A 23,842-nucleotide genomic window follows, 5' to 3' on the forward strand; every position below is an offset into this window, starting at 1 on the left:
TCTGTATTGCACTGATCAAGGAACCAACCCAATAGGAGCTAAAGGAATCCTCTTGACATTACTTCACTTAGTAAGTTTATATTATGTTTAATGTACATTTTCTTCATCAGTTTAGAACATAACATGTTAGCACTCCCTGGTCCTTTTTGAAGACAGATCCTGAGACAGCAGGCAGCTATGGAGAACTCGTGTCAGCTGTGGTAATTAAGGAATACTTTGATTTAATATTGATTTCATGACAACTATCCTCAGGCACATATTCCTGGATATATACAATGACATGAGTAAACTCCCATTTTAGAATCATTGCCTTCTTTGATCTGACTTACTGCCTCAGACTTTGGCCCTGTGTCCCCAAAAGTATAGAAAATCCATGACACTGAGTAAGAGGCCTTGATCATGTTATAAGTGAGAGAGTTTGGTGTGACAGTGGTTGAACATGCCAAATCAATCCACAACATACTGCCATTCCCCAGCTGTAACCTACATATGCATCAAACCAAAACTCAGTACCATAGCCACATGATAGACATACAGATGAGGTTAAAGGGCTGTGTCATGTTGCCAGATAGCTTCATCCCAAAAAAGATAAACATTCTTCAAAAACAAAAGTTTGTGAATATTTGCTGTATTGCCAGGCCTAAACCAACCTGTTAAACGTATCAAAAATATTTGTCATAGATATGAACCTATTGATTGAAACAGAATAATCCATTCAAGCCTCCATCATCATCCAAGATCACCGTTACTATTCAGATTATTTTATCTCTATTTTCCTCTAGAATGTTTTGAAAATCAGCATTTGATCAACAGACTTTTTAAAAGTTTATTTTGATCCTATTGTTTACGTGTGTAATTGCATTTTTATTGACATTATGACAGGAAAACCCTTAATCAAATTGTATCTTTGGTATCTAATAATAATATTAACAATAATAATAATGTTACATATGCAATATGCACACAATAATGATGTGCAAACAAACAAGAAAAATTGCAAAAAATGTCAATTTTTTCTAATACCCTGTATATATATATATATATATATATATATATATATATATATATATATATATATATATATATATATATATATATAAACCACATATGACCACAACTCCAAATGTGCAATTGTCACTGCATCTAAACATGACATATTACAAAAAGGTAGAAACATATAATATACAATATGTTCTGAAGCTGGTACTGGTGCAGTTAACTTTGCTTTAGGCTCCCATACACAGTACTGCTGACCCTAATCACCTCATACAAGATGTTACTTACTTTACTTTAAACAAATTAGAGAGTGAAACAGAGACTGACACTGGCTGAAATGTATAGTAAATATTTTATTTTGAACTTTTATGCTGAACTACAAACTGAACTGTGCGATCTCTCCGACCTGTGGTGCCTGGTTTACTGTGTATAAAACTGTGCAGGTTCCCATGTGTCATCCCACACTTTGCCACTGTCAGGAGAAAAACATAACAAACAACAACAACAACCACACAACCACACACACACACACACAAAATAGGATAATTTAGGTTGTGACATATGACAATTTTTTAGGATGAAATATCTTCTATATTCATGTCATGCTTTATACACCTTCACTGTAATATAAATTAATCAAATCAAGTCAGAGAGTAATAATATATGAAGTAGATGTCAAGCAGGACCACAGCAGCAGCCACGATCCATCGGAACCTGCTGGATGAGAGAGAGCACAGAAACTCCAGGGAAGAAGTTTAGTTAGTAACATGCATGAACTGCATTACTGAGACATGTATGTTTACAGATGGTGAGGGAGAGGGGGAGAGTTTTCAGTAAAACGAGACGTGACTGCATCTTCAACCAATACTGAGCCTGCATAACCCTGAAAGAGACAGACAGAGAGAGAGAGGGGGGGGACACTAACCCCCAGCAGTCTGGTCCTATTACAGCATAACTAAGGGCTGACCTGAACCAGCCCTAACTATAAGCTCTATAAAGAAGTAAAGTCTTATGCCTACTCTTAAAAGTGTTGACCATGTCCACCTCCAAAACTCATAATGGACTCTGGAGGTGGACATCTATCAAGCTCCTCACAGAAGAGCAGCTTGATAGCTAAAAGCTCCCAATTTACTTTAGTCCTAATACATGAATTCAAATTGAGGTGATAACTATTTATCAACAATATGAATGTCTGCTCCCATCCAACAAAGTTGTTACTACATACCATGTTGAGCAGGGCTTCCACTTGACTTTAACTTCTTCTTTTTCCTGAGAAACATGATATAAACAAACAATTAATTCAGAAAGACATGCAAGTTGCATACAAAAAGGAGCTTATAAACATTTGTGTACTATTGAATGGCTCAATATATTATACAATTAGTTTACAAAAGCATAAGAACCACTACAATGCTTGTACTGCCAGCATCGAGTGCATGTCAGCAAAGCAACACTGCTTACATTGTGGCTCACAAGCAAAACTAACTGAAGCAGATGTTACTGAATGGGAAGGAGCACCTCCACATCAATCACTCCTTCTGAGCATGATGTCAGGAGGACTTTAAAGAACGTAAACATCAGGAAGGCAGCACGACCAGGTCGTATCAGGTGGTATGTTCTTATTTAATGTCCTATTTGGAGTGAAATCCTGACTCAGTGGCTGAATTAGTGTAGATTCATCAAATACAAAAGCTTATGGATAGTCAGTCAGGCACAGTTCAAATCTGGGAAGTCCAAAGACGCAAACAAATCTGCACAGCAGCAGGCTAAATTACTTACATTTACAACTCTCCTGTCTACTATCTCTTCATATTTGAAAATCTTCTGTGTGCGGTGTTTTCGGCATTCTGAAAAATAACAAATTAAATATTTACATGAGTTCTGTAAAACTGGAGAAAATGCAAAAATTAAGAAAAAGAAATCTTAAACTTAACAAACCTGTCATGTGTTTCGTACATTTACAATACCATAACGTCTAACCTTTCCTTGTCCTTTTTTTGTTTGGGACATCCGAGGTGTACGCCGTAGAAATTGAGGGAGATGCAGGAAGTGGAGATGGAGAGGAGGATGCAGGAGGAAGCAGAGATGGAGAGGAGGATGCAGGAGGAAGCAGAGATGGAGAGGAGGATGCAGGAGGAAACAGAGATGGAGAGGAGGATGCAGGAGGAAGCAGAGATGGAGAGGAGGATGCAGGAGGAAGCAGAGATGGAGAGGAGGATGCAGGAGGAAACAGAGATGGAGAGGAGGATGCAGGAGGAAGCAGAGATGAAGAGGAGGATGCAGGAGGAAACAGAGATGGAGAGGAGGATGCAGGAGGAAGCACAGACAAAGAGGATGATGCAGGAAGAAGCAGAGCTGGAGAGGAGGATGCAGGAGGAAGCAGAGACAGAGAGGAGGATGCAGGAGGAAGCAGAGACTGAGAGGAGGATGCAGGAGGAAGCTCAGACGAAGAGAAGGATGCAGGAGGAAGCAGAGATGAAGAGGAGGATGCAGGAGGAAGCAGAGACGGAGAGGAGGATGCAGGAGGAAGCAGAGACAGAGAGGAGGATGCAGGAGGAAGCAGAGACGGAGAGGAGGATGCAGGAGGAAGCAGAGACGGAGAGGAGGATGCAGGAGGAAGCAGAGACGAAGAGGGGGATGCAGGAGGAAGCAGAGATGAAGAGGAGGATGCAGGAGGAAGCACAGACGAAGAGGATGATGCAGGAAGAAGCAGAGATGGAGAGGAGGATGCAGGAGGAAGCACAGACAAAGAGGATGATGCAGGAAGAAGCAGAGATGGAGAGGAGGATGCAGGAGGAAGCAGAGATGAAGAGGAGGATGCAGGAGGAAGCAGAGGCTGAGAGGAGGATGCAGGAGGAAGCTCAGACAAAGAGAAGGATGCAGGAGGAAGCAGAGACGGAGAGGAGGATGCAGGAGGAAACAGAGATGAAGAGGAGGATGCAGGAGGAAGCAGAGATGAAGAGGAGGATGCAGGAGGAAACAGAGATGGAGAGGAGGATGGAGGAGGAAGTACAGATGAAGAGGATGATGCAGGAAGAAGCAGAGATGGAGAGGAGGATGCAGGAGGAAGCAGAGACTGAGAGGAGGATGCAGGAGGAAGCTCAGACAAAGAGAAGGATGCAGGAGGAAGCAGAGATGGAGAGGAGGATGCAGGAGGAAGCAGAGATGAAGAGGAGGATGCAGGAGGAAGCAGAGATGAAGAGGAGGATGCAGGAGGAAGCAGAGACGGAGAGGAGGATGCAGGAGGAAGCAGAGACGGAGAGGAGGATGCAGGAGGAAGCAGAGACGAAGAGGAGGATGCAGGAGGAAGCAGAGACGGAGAGGAGGATGCAGGAGGAAGCAGAGACGAAGAGGAGGATGCAGGAGGAAGCAGAGATGAAGAGGGGGATGCAGGAGGAAGCAGAGATGAAGAGGAGGATGCAGGAGGAAACAGAGATGGAGAGGAGGATGCAGGAGGAAGCACAGACGAAGAGGATGATGCAGGAAGAAGCAGAGATGAAGAGGAGGATGCAGGAGGAAGCAGAGACTGAGAGGAGGATGCAGGAGGAAGCAGAGATGAAGAGGAGGATGCAGGAGGAAGCAGAGATGAAGAGGAGGATGTAGGAGGAAGCAGAGACTGAGAGGATGATGCAGGAGGAAGCAGAGACTGAGAGGAGGATGCAGGAGGAAGCAGAGATGAAGAGGAGGATGCAGGAGGCTGACAGAGGGAAGATGTTGGTTCAGGCTCTAAATGAAGAATAAATTCCTGGTTTAGAGCCTCTGGGTCTGGGACTGGTCCAGCATCGACACTGTCAGCAGAGGATGGTCCAGCTGCTGGTGTAGAACTTTTAGCAGGAGGTGAAACTTGTAATTCTGAAAAATTTTAAATATTAAACATTCATTAAAATGGGTTGAAAATGTACAGTACACGTAGTGATTTGCATGTTTTCAGTTAGGTTTTACTAAAGTTACAACTTGTAAATATTGGTATCAAATAAGTCATCTCACACACTCACTGACCCAAATCATTCAGTACAAGTGCCCTCGGGGGTAGTGTGACATCTGTAGTGCTTTTCTACATTGTACATTAATAAATTAATGAGTGTGACTATAAATCCAGATAGCTAATGACTTTTATCCTCTGATGACACTACTTTCCTGACTTTGTAGTGCATAACATTTGACACTTCAAGCTAGTACTGTGACGTAAGAGTTTTGTACAATGGTGATGCTAACGACCTCAGGGAGGTAATCAGGTAACCTCTTAAGAAGTATCTAAGTTATTTAAGAATCTTGGTGTCATATTGGTAACATTATAACATTTGTTATACTAGAAAGTCTCAAAGAGAATTATCAGGTCTGGTTTTCGTGAAGATTTTTAAAATTACATTTGTATATACATGAGTGTGAAAGACCATACTATACACACACACACATACAAAATTGTTAAGGCGTGTAACACCAGAGGTTCACGATGGCTAGCTTTCGTGATGTGAACACCACATGGGGAGGTAATAAGGCATATATAACACTATTTTCATGTTAGCAACAGGACATCGAATGGCTGGTGACTGTTAACTATCCTCATCCTCACCATCTTGTTTGTCTCTATGTATCTCGTGGTGAACTGCCTACTTATCTAGGGTGTACGATGAGTATCACCCAAAGACAGCTAGGATAGGCTACCTGATAAGGACACCTGGTTACAGATAATGGATTAAACATGCAGCCAGTCTTTCATGTAAGCAAACAGATGTATAACAAACCTTTAAGTTTCACATCTTTGTTGTTTTATTGTTGTAGATAGTTAAAAAGTATTTATGGTGACCAAACCTGTAAATGTATGATAAAATCCATCTTGAAATGTTTTGTCTCTCAGTTAATAGCCGATTAAATTAAAAATCAGAAGTAGCTTAAATAAAAATAGTTTAAGTTTTTTCTAGTTTGATGTCTTTAGTGTGATGATGTTATTCTGATGTGAATAACTTTTTTATTTATGCTCTTAGATAAATAAATATTTTATGAGTATATACATGTCTTGTTAGTTTCTTACTTCATGATATACAAGAAAACATTGACAACTGTGATTAATAAAGAATTGTCTAGCAGACCAACCACTTATTAGATCAGAACTTTTAAACTTACTGACAACTGGGCTGAGTTCACCACCCTGCTCACATTTCTGTTGTTTTTAACAGAGGCAGCCCAGTTACTGTTTTTAAACTGTTCATGTTTTTTTTCAAACCCTCCTTTACGTTCAGGCTGCCCAGGCATCCACTGCATGTCTTCCTGTTGCAGGTGTTTGGAGCCTGACAGGAAGGGCATGGTTTGGTTTTTGGCTTTGTCATTTCTGCAAATGAAAATGGAACATGTAGGGATTGTTTCAGGTCTGTTTTGGTGAGATGATTAAAAAAATAATTTCTGACCAAATAAATAAATAATATAATAATAGGCAGTATTACACCATATTTAGAAAAAAAATCAATTACGAGATTAAAGTCGTTAATATTGAGTTAATTACGAGAATAGGGTTTAAAGAACTGAATCAATTACAGAAAAGATACATTGCTAAAATAGAGCAGTACTAACATTAGCTGGGTGGCCAAGCAAGTGTCTTACACATGAAAAAAAATTAAATAAACTTTTGCAGAAGTAGTTCTCTTGGTACACAGACTGCTCTGTGAAAACATTTCAAGTTTAATATCAGCTGATTAATATTTCAGTGAACATGCAAATTACCCATAGAGTTTATCACAACTTACTTAGCTAGGATCTGCCTCGTGTCGAGTCGAAAAATTCGCTGCAGGACCGTGAGTTGAAAGATACATTTACTACGACTCCCAAGATGCATTGCAGTAAAAACCATCCAATCGCCTTGCTTAAGATCTGTTGACGTTTTGCTAAATGCGCGCTGTAGATAAATATTGCAATTTGTAAAAAATAAAATAAAATAAAAAAAATAAAATTTGCAATTTGTAATTACATAATTAAAAACTGGGCCAGTTTATTTTCGTATTATCGCTGGTTATTATTTTAGAGTAAATAAAGGAATAACGGGTAGCACCAAGCTGTTGATTATCTTCATTTCCATAGCAACGGCGGTTGAGGATTATGGGTAGTGTGCAGTTGCGGGATTAGTGCGCCGTCTGCGTAAATTGGTCTGATTAGTTGGAGCCGAGCGCATCCAAAACTAACAGGAGTGGTGAATGAATCTATAAATGTGTTTTACGTGTGAAATGAAAACAATAAACCTAACAAAGGATTATGTACGTTAAATCTGCGCACTTTCAGATCGTGAATCACTTTGGAAAACACTGTGTGATGGCCACAACATGAAGCGATTTTATTGCTGAATTATCAGTGATACTTTCATGTGTTTTTGTTGAGAAATGTTAACGATGTCATTAAAAGAAAGCATTAAATTAGGGAGAAAAACACGTTCGCTTAGAGGGTCCCCGGTTCTCCAGTTAGATTGTACTTCAAGATGCCATGTTTCGCCGTGACGGGGTTATTATTGGAGTAAATGGATGGCTCGAGCCTCTGCTTGAAGCGTCTCTTATCGCCGCGAGCGGGTTCATATTGGAATGAATTGACAACCCACAGCATCTCATAAAAACGTGGAAGGGTACCTTTAGCGTCAGCATGAGAAGTCAAGGGACGTGACAAATCGTCAGTATTTTACGCATCGGGAGTGAGAACGGGTTGACATGTCACTCCTGGTCTGATTGGGGAGGGGACCAGAGAAAACTACAGAGTCCCACATTGTTTTGGCAAAGTTACACACCGATTCAATATGGTGGAAACAGCTGTGACTGCATGGATGTGACACACTTCAAATCTGTTCTCCACTCTTGGATTTGGGATCCATGGAGCTGCTGCTGAGTCTGTACAATAAAGGAATGGTGTGGAAGGTTGCAGCGTACGGACACAAACAGTTTGTGGTTACAACCTAAACCTCCCACCGTCTATAAAGCACTGATGACATCATGACGTTTGGCTGCCAGGAAGTTAGCTCGGGGATGTAAACAGCAGCCAGAAACACAGCAGTGAATTCCATCAGCAGAAAATAGGGACGACATTTCTGCAGCAACAACTAAACATTGAACAATCAGCTCTGTGATTAATGAGGAAATGAAGTCAGACATTCATCATTAGGAGCAGCAGCAGGAATGAGAGTGAATCCATGTGCTGCTGTGACATCAGTGTTAGCTCACAGATTTGACACATGTTCAGTCCAGATGTCAGCAGTGTCTTCTCACTCAGTTTGTCCCACTGTGGGCAGTAAGAGAGCACAGCTGGTTCACCTCTGAGCCCTCACTCTGACCCACAGCATTGCCACTCATCAGTATATCACACTTTAATCACACTAAACCAGAGTCTTCCTCAGCACCTTCACTCTCACTCACCATGTTTATGCCACTAAACTCTGTGTCAGAGGAGAAGCTCAGACGGTGACTGCTCTGGATATTTGTCTCTGTTTGTAAATGGCAAATGGTAAATGGCCTGTATTTGTTTAGCGCTTTACTAGTCCCTAAGGACCCCAAAGCGCTTCACCCTACATTCAGTCATCCACCCATTCACACACACATTCACACACTGGTGATGGCAGCTACAATGTAGCCACAGCCACCCTGGGGCGCACTGACAGAGGCGAGGCTGCCGGACACTGGCGCCACCGGGCCCTCTGACCACCACCAGTAGGCAACGGGTGAAGTGTCTTGCCCAAGGACACAACGACCGAGACTGTCCGAGCCGGGGCTCAAACCGGCAACCTTCCGATTACAAGGCGAGTCTACAACACACAGCGTACGACTACCAATGCAGGATCATGCTAAGCGCACACACACATTTACTGATCAACACAAAATGTCATTTTATCTGAGAAAAACTAATGAGAGTCGTTTAGTACTGTGGGTGGCTGTAGCTCAGGTGGCAGAGCAGATCAGCCATTAACCAGAAGGTCGGTGGTTCGGTCTCAGGCTGCTCCAGTCTGCATGCCAAATATCCTTGGGCAAGATACTAACCCCATGTTGCTCCATCGGAGCAATGTGAATGAATGGTAGACTACTTAGCACTACTTAGCACTTAAAAGCTCAGAAAGAAGTGCTTGTGTGATTGGGTGAATGAATTAGTTGTATAAACGTGCTTTGAGTGCTCAGACAGAGTAGAAAAGCACTATAAGAACCAGTCCATTTACCATTTACCAACTAAACTACTGATCTACACTAATTAATGATGTTAATGATCACATCTGGACTCACCGAGCCTTTCTGCAGTTCCTCACAGCTGGAATCAGTCTCTGTCGTCCCCGTTTTGATGTGTTGTACTTCTGCAGGTCCAACTCATCCAGAACCTCCTCTGACATCTGCAGCATGAAGGCCAGAGCTGAGCACTGGATCTCAGAGAGTTTCTTCTCTGATCTGTTCTCTGACTTCAGGAACTCTTGGATCTCCTGATGTACTGAGAGGTCGTTCATCTCCATCAGACAGTGGAAGATGTTGATGCTTCTGTCAGGAGAGATTTCATCACTGTTCATCTTCTTCAGGTTGTTGATAACACTCTGGATGATTTCTGGACAGATCTCTGTCTGACCCAGCAGACCTCCTAAGAGTCTCTGGTTGGACTCTAGAGAGAGGCCATGAAGGAAGCGAACAAACAGGTCCAGGTGGCCATTTTCACTCTCAAGGGATTTATACATGACTCTGTTGAGGAAATCATCCAGAAAAGAGTTGCCTGCATCATCATCATCATCATCATCATCATCACTGTCATCATACCAGTCTAGCCCCAGAAAGTCCTCCAGCACCTCTGTCTTCCTGTTGGTGTGACAGTGGAACATGTAGACTGCAGCCAGAAACTCCTGAATGCTCAGATGAACAAAGCAGTAGACTGGTTTCTGGAAGATCACACACTCTCTTTTGAAGATCTCTGTACAAACTCCTGAGTACACCGAGGCCTCTGTCACATCCAGACCACACTGCTCCAGGTCTTCTTGGTAGAACATGATGTTTCCTTTCTCCAGATGTTCAAACGCCAGCCTCCCCAGCTTCAGAAGAACTTCCCTGTCAGCCTCCATCAGCTCCTGTGGACTCGTCTCATGTCCCTCATGGTACTTGTTCTTCTTCCTCTTTGTCTGAACCAGCAGGAAGTGTGAGTACATGTCAGTCAGGGTCTTGGGCAGCTCTCCTCTCTGCTCTGTAGTCAACATGTGCTCCAGAACTGTAGCAGTGATCCAGCAGAAGACTGGGATACTACACATGATGTGGAGGCTCCTGGATGTCTTCATGTGGGAGATGATTCTGCTGGACAGCTCTTCATCACTGAATCTCCTCCTGAAGTACTCCTCCTTCTGGGCGTCAGTGAAGCCTCGTACTTCTGTTAGCCTGTCAACACATGTAGGAGGGATCTGATTGGCTGCTGCAGGTCGGGAAGTTATCCAGACGAGAGCCGAGGGAAGCAGCTTCCCCTGGATGAGGTTTGTCAGCAGCTGGCTGACTGATGACTTCTGTGTGACATCAGACAGCAGCTTCCTGTTGGTGAAATCCAATGAAAGTCTGCTTTCATCCAGGCCGTCAAAGATGAACAAAAGCTGAGAGACAGCCAGCTTCTCTGCTGTGACCTTCTGTAATGTTGGATGGAAAACATGGAGCAGCTCCAGAAGACTGTACTGCTCATCTCTGATCAGGTTCAGCTCCCTGAATGAAAGCAGAACCACCACACTGACATGTTGGTTCTCCAAGCCCTCTGCCCAGTCCAGAGTGAACTTCTGCACTGAGAAGGTTTTTCCAACACCAGCCACGCCGTTGGTCAGAACCACTCTGATGGGTCTCTGTTGGTCAGGTAAGGCTTTAAAGATGTCCTGGCACCTGATTGGAGCGTCATGGAGGGCGTCCATCTTGGAAGCTGTCTCCAGCTGCCTCACCTCATGTTGGGTATGAACCTCTTCACTCTGTCCCTCTGTGATGTAGAGCTCAGTGTAGATCCTGTTGAGGAGGGTTCTACTTCCTGTTTCATCACTTCCTTCAGTCACACGTTCACATCTCCTCCTCAGACTGATCTTATGTTCATCTAAAACCTCCTGCAGACCAACATCTGCTGAAAGAAAGAAAAACAGAAAGAAAACCCTTCAATGTCTGAACAACAACAAGAAGTCCAGTTTTCAGAAATGCGTCCATCAGCAGACAGATGTTCAGTCTTACTTTGTACACAGCTGCTCTGACTGGCTGTCTGCAGTCCAGCTCTGGATCTTTCTCCACACTGGGGACAGGAGGAGACTCCTGATGAAGCAGACTGGTCCCAGTATGAGCAGATGCACTGTCTGCAGAACCAGTGTCCACAGCTGGTAAAGACTGGATCCTTCAAGACGTCCTGACACAAAGCACAGCAGGACAGCTGCTCCTCCTCACAAACACCACTCCTCTTCCTCGCTCTGTGAACACATTTCTTTATTACTGAAATCATTAACTGACTGTTGCTAAAAACTATTCAAATTTGACAAGATTGTGCAGAAGTTCTCCTCCTGTAGGCCCCCTACCAATAGATCGTGCCTTAGGGGTTAGGTGAAGTGTGTGCTGGCCATGAGTGGAGATCCTGGCAGACTGGTCCCTGGCTACTGAGACTAGCAAGTCTGACATGGAATGTCAGCTCTCTGGTGGGGAAGGAGTCTGAGCTAGGTTGAGAGGTACCTTCAGGCCTTCAGGTATATAGTCAGGCTCAGCTAACAAGAACCAGTTTCCTGGAGACGGACTGGACTGTCTCAGTCTCGACTTACTCTTGCTAAGAGGCAGTAGCTGGGGTGGGTATTTTAGTATCCCCTCGGCTTGCTGCTTGTATGTTGGGGGTTTTCCATCCATTTACAACTGTTGAAATAGGTTGGTCCACATAACCAGCAACACTTTGGATTTTTCCCCAGTGGCTGGCGGGTCATATTATGTTCATAATTTTTATTGACTGAATTTGTAGGCGTGGCCAAGTAGTAGAAAGCTTCCACTCAGGTGGTCTCAGAATCTCATCTCTGCTTTTCAGATTATGTAGTTCATTTTGTTTCTTTGCTGATCAAAATACAAGATCAGAAATAAAGACTGCTAAACACTATTTTAGGAAACAGATTATTGTGATTTCCAAAAGCCTTTTAGTAATTATTATTTATTAATGAGTCATATCCAGGAAGCAGATAAAAAGAAAACAAAGAAATGACACAAAAACATTGAACTCAACCATTCATTGCAGTTTTACTCATCTATAAGATAAAAGTATGAGAAACATTGCTGACAGTACCTGCTGTGACGTCTTTGTGCAACTATAAACATATCGGTAAACTCCTTATCGTTCGCATCAGTTAGAGGTTTTTTGGTAAATCAGAAGCATTTTATTACACTGGAGTTGTTAAAAGTACATGGGCACGTAGGCTTGGTTTATTCCTAGCAGGTTGTTTTGGACATAAGACAGAATTGTGTCTGAGACAAGACCAAATGAAAGCTGTTAGGATTCGGCTTCCTATTTTTTAATTTTTTTTTTTGCCTGTCCCGTTTGGTTCTTTTGCATCAGAATTATTGTCTAAAGGCAAAGAAAGATGCCCAACGGATTTACTTTACCAAATTGACCATCCCAGCCTTGCCGTAATGGTCTGTTTGATTCACCTTTTATTGTTTATTTTATTTATTTTTTTTATTTTCACTTGCTAGATACGGGACAGACTTGAATGAGGAAAAGAAAAGGGAGAAAGGAAGAGGGGGAAAAACAGTGGAGAAGAGGGACGGGGATAAAGGGCAAAAAAACCAAAAACCAACAAAATAAGCAGACAAAAAAAATACATCTATCAATCACCTGGATCACCTGTTGAGAAAGAAAAAAGAAAACAAGCAGAAGAAAACGAGAGCAATAGAATAAACAACATCACGATGATATATGGGAATATGACAGTAAATACTAAATATTAAACATTATTGTGCAGCACGTAAGATCGACAGCGCACAGTGTGCTTTGAGGTAGGAGCCAAAAAGGGTGTAGTTTGTGTGTGTGAGCACCCGTGTGTACACCTGTGAGCATGGACGCGCTTGTTTTTAAAAGGTTCCTTCATGTAATGATCTGCTACAGGGTGTGGGGGGGCCACAGCCCCGTCCTCCAGGGCATGAAGCAGGTATGGAGGAGATCAAAACTCCAGACATCCAGAGGCCCCCAGAACACAAGAGACCAAGGAAGACCAACAGAGGGGCAGCTGCGCCACTGTCCCAGAAAGAGCCGAGGAGAGTCCCAGATGAGGGGTCACTCAGCAGCCGCGGAGCAGAAGCCAGGGGGGGTTGCAGTGACGCGCCCGTGAGCTCCGCCGGCAGCCAGCTGTGCCTGAGTGACCGAGCCCCAGGCCGAGAGGCCGAGGGCACCCCACCCCCGGAGTGGCCCGAGCGAGCCCCAGGCTCCAGGCCCCGATAAGCAGCCACCAAGGAGTGAGCCGGTGTGTACCCGGGCGCCCACCCCAGGACACAAAGAACCACCAACGCACCGATGTCTGAGGGCGTCTGCCACTGGCAGGGGAAGTGGTGGGGGGAGATAGGCCTCCATACCTTGGAGGGCCTGAGATGTCCCCAGAGAGGTGGCATCTGATACCCAACCTGACATATAGACACAGACATACAGGCACACACAGATACAAACATCCATTCCCAAACAAAAATGTGTTTTTCATTTGCAGCCACAGAAGCTGATGGAAACTTAAAATACTCATCATCCCAAAGAGAAACTTGTTTGCAGGCTGAGCATGACCAGAAGGAAAATCTGAACTAGTAGTAAAAACAGAGCGCCACCCAGAGGTAAACACAGTCATTTACACAGTGCAGGACTATTGACGGTCCTACTGTGAGCAGCAGGAGTTTAAATGTTGGACATGTTTTATAGAATAAAGGAATTCCTCACTCGGTTACTTCCTTTGAGATGAAGTTTAGAGACCAGGAAACGTCAAACAGTTCATTTAAATCAGACACCAACCTGAGATCAAAGAGTTCATGTTACAAACAGCTCACCTCTCTGCAGCAGACACAGGCTGGGATTTAAAATTGATGGGACGGTCTGCAGACCAGTCACTCTTTAAGGACACACAGCTGGGTTCAGGTTCATGTTTACGTTTAGTTCCTCGTTTCTTCCTGTGAATAAGGATGGAGCAGTGATGTGAGTGCTGAGCTGTGACATGGAGAAGAGTCGTGGACAGTTAGAGATGGTCATCTCACCTCTGAGCTTTGGTCTGGCTCTCATGTTCCCCACACAGAGTGGTTTTAGAGGGAGGGACTCCCTCCTCTCTGTCCTCACACTGATCCATGCTGCTCAATTCACATCAGCTCACACACACTTTCTACCTTCACCTGCAGAGGAAACACAAATCATTCATGTGCACATCAACTGAAATCCTCCTTTCATCATGTGTGCTGTCCAAATATCAGCTGCTTCTTTCCTGCTTCATCTCAGTGTCAGCTGAATGCAGCCAGACAGCAGTGTGAGGCAGAGGAAGCTGCCATCAGCTGCTCTACTATCAGTCCACTAGATGGAGCCGTGATATGGGCAGAACGTTGTGCCATCAGAAACTGAATTTGAAGAAGTTAAATTTGAATTTGAACTGCTCAGATTGAGTAAACTTGAGTAAATGCTTTGAAACTGTATTTTATCTTTTAAAAATTTCACTTCTTACCGTTCAGTTTCAGTTCTACAATTCAGGTTTTGGGACTGACGTCTGGTTCCGGTTCAACAGTAACTGAGCACAGATTAATAGGACTACGTTTTAGCAGCACTGAAAGTCTTACTGACAGAAACCAACAGCATCTTGAGCTGGATTAAGAAGTCATTCATCATGTCAGACCAGCAGACAAACTCTCAGGTTGGTAATCTTTCTGAGAGTTTATTATATGTATAAGAACAGGCGTCATGTAAACAAATGATAGCCTGACAAAAACCGTTATACTTATTGTAGCTGTTAGCTATAAATGCTAATTTAGCATAGTTTGCTCTGGTTCAGCTTTGACACACAAACATGATTCCAGGGAAACATGAACATGAATGTCCATCCATTGTATTTTAGGTTTATTTATGTCTTACACAGCATCCCAGGTTTTTAGCTAACTTAATAACTTTAGCTAAAGTGAATAGTTTAATTCATTAGTGCAGCATTACTGGATCACCTCTGTTTGAAATGATATACATAATATACAAATGATATATGCCACACTGATGTTTCTCCCTGTGTAGCTTTAATTTCTACTGAAGAAAACGTTTAGCAGTCACAGCTCTTTGTTCAGTGCTGCCTCCCCTCTCCACAGAAGTTGGAGGAGGCAGAGTTAAAGATGCAAAGATGTTCACTGGGAGAGACCAACAGCTGAGGGACAGCTGAGGTCAAACACTGAGACTGACGTCTGCACTTCAATCATGTCTGTGTACAAACAGAAATCAGTAAGTGTTACTTGGTTTTAACATATAGAAATACACTATATCAGAGTACAGGTCACAATATTTTCATGGACCGGCCTTTAAGGTGTCGCGTAGGGATGCACCGATACCGGTATCGGTATCGGCCTCGATACCACATTTTCTAAAGTACTCGTACTCGTTAAAAGTCCCCCGATACCGGGGACCGATACCACGGTCTGAGACCTGTCTATGTTTGAGCGGCATGTAAGGGGTTAATCACAGGCGCTGAGTGCCCGCCCCCAGGCCCCGGCTGCAGCTCAGAGCTGGGAGAAGGCGAGGCGAGACATATCAGCCGTGTGGAACTATTTCAAAGTGAACAAGACGCGAAAACAAAGGCGGACTGCAAATTGTGCTCGGCGAAATTGTCCAGAGGAGGCTCTAAAGGTAGCGCACTTAACACAAGCAATTTAATCAAGCACCTAAAATCCCAACACGACAACGAGTACAAAGAGTTTACCCACGCTTATTTACCCACGCTTATTAGCACAGAGGAGCGTAGCTGATGCTATAGCAGTGGGACGGAAAATAGTTGGGCATTTTAAACATTCAGCCTTAGCCTACTCCCGCCTCGAGGACATTCAGGGACAGCTCAACCAGCCAATAAAGAGACTGCAGCAGGACGTACAGACGCGCTGGAACAGCACGTATTACATGCTCCAGTCCCTCATTGAGCAAAAGCGAGTGCACGAACTCCCTGACTATCTCACCGCTCACCAATGGGCTCTTATGGAGACGACTGTTGCCATCCTCGCCCCCTTTGAGGAACTAACTAAAAAAGTGAGCAGCTACGACGCACTAGCCTCTGATGTCATCCCAGCTGTGGCTGTGCTTGTGAGACTTCTAAACAGAGAAACAGACGAGTAAATACCTCTCAGCCCCATGTAGCAGTGTGGAAAGTGAAAGGCTTTTTAGCTCAGTGTCACACATGATAGATGAAAACAGAAACAGTCTGACTGCTGATAATGCAGAAAAGCTGTACCTAGAAATGAATCTACCTAAGATGTGTGTGTATATGTCTCCCGACCTCAATTGCACTTTGTTTCACCTCTCACCTCACCTACTAAAGCTCACAACCAGACAGAGGCCACTCTCATATGTGTAACAATCTACTAAAACTATATATGTATATATTGAATAAATGCTTTAATTAAATTCCACTACTCAAAGCTTAACATTAAGATTATAAATGAATAAAACATGATAAAGAATAACATGATATAAGTGTTTTATAAGCGTGTAAGCAACCTTTCCATAGCTCCAAGTCACTTTACTCAATAGATCGGCCGGACGAAGCTTCTGACCATCAATTAACTGACCGAGCTTCAACTCTTTAATAAGCACCAAAATGCAATGTGTATAAAATGATTACAGTTGCTCCTGCAATGAAAGATTATTATATGATTATGATACCACCTATAATACAGACTTTAATGCAATATCAACAGCTTCAATAAATGCTTTAATGCAATGCTTGTTATGTGGTGCTAATGCAATGATAATGACTTAATGTAAGGTTAATTAATGCAATGACAATACAGATAATAAGTAACAGTGAAATAATTTGTTTAATCCCACACTTTGGTAGTTTCCTGTCTGGTGTGCATCATGGTCAGGTTTGTTTGTATCACCTTCAGCTGTGTTCCCTCCTGTGGTTCTTTCCCCATTTGCCCACATTTATGTCTGTGTCTCCCTCTGTCCTGCATCGCGACCTCCCTCATGGCTGTGTGTTCCTTTGTGAGTTTAGTTTTGTGTGTCTCCTGGTCGAGTTTTGTATTTATTTTTCCTTCACGCAATAAAGCTGGATGTCCTGCCTGTGAGTCTGTGTTTGGGTCCAATCCTGCCTGCTCCACACACAGCTCATGACAATTTATTTGCAACATATTTCTTCTTCTGTCACCTGATGTAAGTAAGTAAGTAAGTACAATTCTATTTATATAGCACCTTTCAAGATAAAATGTGCTTCACAGAAGCAAAAACGGACATACAAACTTGAACAAACAAAATCAACCAAAAGCAAGTTTAAACAGATAAGTTCTTAACTGCTGTGGAATAAGGGAAACATTTTACTGCTACTCATACTCATCATTATTACCATTGCATTAATTAACTTTGCATTAAGTCATAATCAAATTAATCATCATTTCATAAAAGCATTTATTGAAGCTGTTGGCATTACATTAACATTTTTATTACAGGTACAGCTATGACCATTTTATACACATTGCATTTTGTGCTTATTAAAGAGTTGGAGCTTGGTCAATTAATTGGAGGTTGTAAGCCTCGTTCGGCGCGATGTCCGGATCTATTGTGTAAGTGACTTGGAACTATAGAAGGTTAAAACTGCATACACGCCTACAAAACACATATAATACATATAATCTAGAAACAGGCCTGAATGTATTCAGCTTCTTGTTGCATTTGAGTTTGCCTAGTAAAAGGTGACAGAAGATGGGCCAAAGAGGAGGACAAGTCCCTGGGGATCTTCAGGGCCTGAATTCATCGCCATATTTGGAAGAAGATGCTAGACAGGGGAACTTCGGTGTCTGCATTTAGCTCTTAAAATTGATCATTGTCTGTAAAAGATGCAAATTATGTTCTTGTAAAACGCGAGAAGGGGCGTTAACCAACCCTGACGTTATAAAAGCAATCTGAAGTGTATTTTTGGGCGGAGATCTACATCTGATGTTTTGCAGTGTACATCTTCCCACGCGTGTGTTCAATAAACTCATCTGTTTGATTGCATCCTTCTGGGCCTCTGGTATTTTGTTTTGGTTCTCAACGTCGCGAATTGGGACACTGCTTATTAAAAGAAATGACTGAGTCCACAGATCTCAAACTCAAAGGGAGTGAGTTCCAGATTCTGGGAGCCACTGATACAAACGCTCTGTTTTAACCTTGTATGCTGGACAACCAGCAAGCCCTGGGCACAAGACCTCAGGGACCTGCTGGGACGATAAGGAAGAAGAAGATCACTGATGGGAGCTACACCGTGCAGGGCCCTATAGGTCATGATTATAATCTTAAAATCGACCCTGATCTTGACAGGGAGCCAGTGCAGTTGAATCAGCAGGGGAGGGGCATGAGAGTTTTTGGGATGCTTTGTCAGAAGCCTAGCAGCAGCATTTTGAACACCCTGCAGTCGTTCCAGGGAGGCGTTACTTAAGCAAGTAAAGAAGGAATTACAATAATCTACGCGAGATGAAACAAAAGCAGGAATAATCATTTCCAATTCGGAGCGTGACACAATGGGACTCAGCTTAGCAATATTTCTTAAATGGTAAAAACAAGAGCGTGTGTGTCCAGAGCTGGATCAAAGGTAACACCGAAGTTTCTAATGGAGGGTTTAATATAAGAAGCACGAGGGCCTAGATTTTAAGCACGAGGGTTGTATAATATATAATGTTCTTCTCCCCCTTTTGCACAAGTGGAGGAGCGTGTCAGGTTACATTTCACTGCGTGTTATACTTGTATACGAATAAAGAATCATGACTGTTTTCTCAACATCTGACTTCACCTGTTGACATACCTGATAACTGATGTCTAATTATCTGTTAATGTTAGCCATTAATTTTGCCAAACTTAAATTTCCAAAATAATTTCATTGATCATTATCAATAATTTAGTTTTATTTTTTGTGTTTAGTTTTTATTTCTGTTTTAACTTTTTCACATCTAGTTTTAGTTGTGAGTTCAGTTTTAGTGAACTACAATAACTTTTGTGTGTTTTGTTACGCTTCTTCCTGTTGGGGCGGAGCCAACAGTTTGTGACGCAGTGTTTTCAAGACCGCCATGTTGAATCTGCGTCTAACACACATCAAATGTTCATTTACAAAGTCCGCTCTCCGTCTCCCGCTGCCCCTGTGAATATAAACACCCAGAGCTCAGAGCACATTCAGTGTGTTTAGTCTGATTCCCGGAGTCTGATCACACACAGAGAAAATGGACTTGCAGTCAAGCCAGCCTCCAGTTTGTTTTCTGTTCCCTGTGTATTCAAAGTATTACGGGAATGGATGTGGAAACCGGATTTCAAAATAAAAGCCAACTTCGAGTGAATTAACAGATATGTTAAGAACATAATAACATATAATTTAGGCTTGTTTACAAATTTTAATGTTAGATCTACATGACACAACATTGTACCCTAATAGCGCCCTGTCAATATAAAGGCCATCTTATTTTGGATTTCAAAGTAAAAGCCCTGTGAATTTTCATTTTTGAACTACTCTTTCAATGACTTCAGAATGCTCTTAAAAGCAAAAGTCATATTTCCAAAGAGTAGTTGCATTTTGTATCAACACTATCCAACCACAGAAATTTGAAATTGCCCATATTTGCCCATACTCTTCTAACGATTTCAAAATGCTCTAAAAAGAAAAATTCTTGTTTCCACAGGGTAATTTCACTCTGTATTTACAGTATAAAGCCCCACAGTGATACCATGTCAATATCAAGTCAGTCTGATTTTACTTTCCAAAGTAATGGCCCATTGAAATTGCCCATTTATGACTTACTTTTGTAACGATTTCGAAATGCTCTAAATAGAAAAAATCCTGTTTCTACAGGATAATTTCACATTAGATCAACAGTAACCAACCTCACGATGTTACCATATCAATTTCAAGTCATTGTGATTTTACCTTCCAAACTAATGGCCTGTTGAAATTGCCCATTTAAGACCTAACTTTCAGTGGTTTCAGAATGCTCTAAAAATGAAAATTGCTATTTCCACAGGGTAATTCCACTTTAGATCAACAGTACCCAACCCCACAGTGATACCATATCAATATCAAATCAGTCTGATTTTGCCTTCCAAAATAAAACACTTTTCAAATTGACCACATACAACCTACTCTTGGAGCGAATTCAAAATGCTCTAAAATGGAAAATTGCTGTTTCCACAGGATAATTTCACATTAGATCAACAGTATACAACCCCACAGTGATACCATATCAATATCAAATCAGTCTGATTTTGCCTTCCAAAATAATGGCCTGTTGAAAATGCTCATAATTTACCTAACTTTTAGCGATTTCAGAATGCTCTAAAAATGAAAATTGCTGTTTCCACAGGATAATTCCACTTTAGATCAATAGTATCCAACCCCACAGTGATACCATATCAATATCAAGTCAGTCTGATTTTGCCTTCCAGAATAAAAGCCTTTTCAAATTGCCAAGATACGACCTACTCTTTTAACGATTTCAAAATGCTCTAAAATTGAAAATTGCTGTTTCCACAGGACAATTTCATCTTAGATCAACAGAACACAACCCCACAGTGATACCATATCAATTTCAAGTCATTCTGATTTTTTTTTTATTATTATCTCTTTTATTGGGACAGCTGTTGAACATAACAGTAATTTACCTTTTTACATTTTCTTTGCTGTCACATTTTAACTTATAATTGAAAAATAAAGAAGACAGAAAAAGAAGAGAAAAGAAAAGAAAAAAAAAAAAACACCCCCCCCCCCCAAAAAAACAAAACAACAACAAACAAACAAACAAACAAACAAACAAACAAAACTAGGGTTTGGAGGCAGCAGGGCAGGTAAGTTTAGGTAGAACTCAGGGTTGTAACATCATACACAAAATCACACCTCATATGTTTAACATAGTCTGTCCATTTAGACCATATTCCGTAGAAGGTATCCCTCTGAAGTTTAAGAGAAAATGACACTTTTTCCATCGTATAGATCTCTTGTACAGAATGTATCCAGTCTTCTATCGTTGGTGGTTCAGGCTTAAGCCATCTTCTTGTAAGAGGCTTTTTACTTGTGGCCAGAAGGATATACAGGAGTCTTCTGTCGTTGGAATTCAGTTTATCCACTGGTGCATTGCACAAAAACATGGTCTCAAAAGTTGAAGGAAAAACAAATGAAAAAACATTTTGTAAATGATCATGGATTAGAGACCAATACTGGTGAATATCTTTACAATCCCAAAAGATATGGAAATGGTTAGCTCCATCTCCCCCACATCTCCAACATTTATCACCAATTCCTCGATATCTTTGTTGAGCAGGGGTAATAAAAAATCTCATAATGCTTTTCCAGCAAAATTCACGGCAAACATTAGACCCAGTGGTAGCCCACTGTATCTTGCATGCGTGAGCCCAACACTTCTCTGTAATTGTCAAATTACCCTCCTTTTCCCACTTCGCTTTAATATACAGAGTGCTGTCGTTTTTACACCACCGGATGCTGTTATATAATAAGTCATTTTGATTTTACCTTCCAAACTAATGGCCTGTTGAAATTGCCCATTTAAGACCTAACGTTTCAGAATGCTCTAAAAATGAAAATTGCTGTTTCCACAGGGTAATTCCACTTTAGATCAGGAGTATCCAACCCCACAGTGATACCATATCAATATCAAATCAGTCTGATTTTGCCTTCCAAAATAAAACACTTTTCAAATTGACCACATACAACCTACTCTTGGAGCGAATTCAAAATGCTCTAAAATGGAAAATTGCTGTTTCCACAGGGTCATTCCACTTTAGATCAATAGTATCCAACCTTGCAATGTTACCATATCAATTTCAAGTCATTCTGATTTTGCCTTTCAAAGTAATGGCCCATTGAAACTGCCCACATATGACTTACTCATTTAACAGTTTCAAAATGCTCTTAAATGAAAAGTTCATGTTTCCACAGGGTAATTCCACTTTAGATCAACAGTATACAGCCCCACAGTGATACCATATCAATATCAAGTCACTCTGATTTTGCCTTCCCAAAAAAAAAAAGCCTTTTCAAATTGCCCGTAGACGACCTACTCTTTTAATGATTTCGAAATGCTCTTAAATTGAAATTTGGTGTTTCCACGGGATAATTCCACTCTAGATCAACAGTATCCAACCCGACAGTAAAATCTTGTCAATTTCAAGTTGGTCTGATTTTGCCTTTCAAATTAATGGCCCGTCGAATTTGCCCATATGTGATATACTCTTTCAATTATTTCAGAATGTTTTAGAAATGAAAATTGCTGTTTCCACAGGATAATTTCACTCAAGATCGACAGTGCACACTATCACGGGGATATCAAGTCAATTTCGAGTCGCCTTGATTTTGCCTTTCAAAGTAATGGCCCGTTGAAATTGCCCATGTATGACCCACTCTTTCACTGACTTCAGAATCCCATTAAAAGGAAAGTTGCTGTTTCCACAAGATCATTTCACTCTACATTGACAGTATACAACCCCACAGTTTTATCACGTCAGTATCGTAATTATAATTGTTTATTTGGTACTTTTAATAATTAAACGCGGATGCTGTTAACAGGACAATTACTGTTTCCACTAAGTAATTGGAGTTCATGCAAACCATACACAACCTCTACAGTGGTAACATCTCAATCTCAAATAAATCTCGTTTTGCATTTCAGAGTAAAAGCCTTTTGACTTTGTTTATAGGAGCTTGTCTTTCCATAACTTCAGAATGGCATTAAATGGAAAGTTCCAGCTTCCACGAATTAATACCAGTTCATGCCAACACATATCATTGCATATAATCTAACAGTGGAGTGGGTGACCATACTTTTCGGTGACTTCAGAATGCTGTTAAATAGGAAAATCCCTGTTCCCATGGACTAATTTTTCTCTAAATCAATAATATACTCCCTCAAAGTTGTACACTGTGAAAATCAAGTCTTTCTTATTTTGGATTTAAAAATAATTGCCCTGGAAATGTTTTACAAGCTGTTTTGTAATGTCTTTATTTTCTGGGAAAACTGAGGATCAAGGATATTAAAGGGTAAAGGCACTGATATTCAATAACTAATACAATATCAGTGCCTGGAGCTCAAATGTCAGTAAAAAGGCATGACGGATGCGCAGGAATTAATAAAGATCATTACTGGGATTAAGGGGACAGGCAACCAGTCAGCAGCCTTAACATACAGTATATGAGGTGTATAAAATTCTCAAAAGGATTCAGTTTGCAGCTCTCCATTTCCTCTTCCACACCAAGCAATGGCCTCCAAACATCACTAAGCCTTTGATTATTTAATCATGTGTTGATCCTTTTCCTTGACTGTATTTTGTGGCTTTAAACCTGACAAACACCCCCAACTTGACTATGACTTCTGGCCTGGTTATGCTACATACAACTTGAGAAACTAGACCAGGGCAAGGAAGGTTACAGGTTATGGTGGTATCAGCCAGTGTTCTGATTCTAATTTTGCCAGAAAGGCAAAATCAGAATGACTTGAAATTGATATGGTAACATTGCAAGGTTGGATACTATTGAGCTAAAGTGGAATGACCCTGTGGAAACAGCAATTTTCCTTTTTAGAGCATTCTGAAATCGCTAAAAGTTAGGTAAATTATGAGCATTTTCAACAGGCCATTATTTTGGAAGGCAAAATCAGAATGACTTGAAATTGTTATGGTAACATGGCGAGGTTGGATACTTTTG

At 41.5% G+C, this 23,842-nt stretch overlaps 2 protein-coding genes across 4 annotated transcripts in view; both read right to left on the minus strand.

Annotated features, from left to right (window-relative positions):
• The window catches only part of LOC146377003 (NACHT, LRR and PYD domains-containing protein 12-like), a 554,927-nt gene that overhangs the window by 529,628 nt on the left and 1,457 nt on the right, over positions 1 to 23,842 (minus strand). For 2 of the 3 annotated variants that reach the window (XM_084944977.1, XM_084944980.1), the window contains exons 2-5: positions 14,196 to 14,327; positions 13,992 to 14,111; positions 11,175 to 11,404; positions 9,237 to 11,070 (exon numbers count right to left, since the gene is read on the minus strand). In XM_084944977.1, the coding sequence (XP_084801103.1) occupies positions 9,237 to 11,070; positions 11,175 to 11,404; positions 13,992 to 14,111; positions 14,196 to 14,284 (2,273 nt within the window). In that variant the 5' untranslated portion in view covers positions 14,285 to 14,327. The remainder of the gene's footprint in view (positions 1 to 9,236; positions 11,071 to 11,174; positions 11,405 to 13,991; positions 14,112 to 14,195; positions 14,328 to 23,842) is intronic. The other variant, XM_084944978.1, reaches the window with a different exon arrangement.
• Positions 1,119 to 6,300, minus strand: LOC146377013 (uncharacterized). The gene is made up of 7 exons (XM_084944270.1): positions 6,231 to 6,300; positions 4,645 to 4,848; positions 4,195 to 4,344; positions 2,977 to 3,204; positions 2,776 to 2,843; positions 2,222 to 2,265; positions 1,119 to 1,468 (listed from the first exon to the last, which is right to left on the minus strand). The coding sequence occupies exons 1-7, from the start codon at positions 6,298 to 6,300 to the stop codon at positions 1,417 to 1,419; spliced, it is 816 nt and encodes a 271-aa protein (XP_084800396.1). The 3' UTR covers positions 1,119 to 1,416.

This window comes from Perissodus microlepis, chromosome 11, assembly GCF_051167445.1.
Source record: "Perissodus microlepis isolate ML-2025 ecotype Zambia chromosome 11, ASM5116744v1, whole genome shotgun sequence".
NCBI lineage: Eukaryota > Metazoa > Chordata > Actinopteri > Cichliformes > Cichlidae > Perissodus > Perissodus microlepis.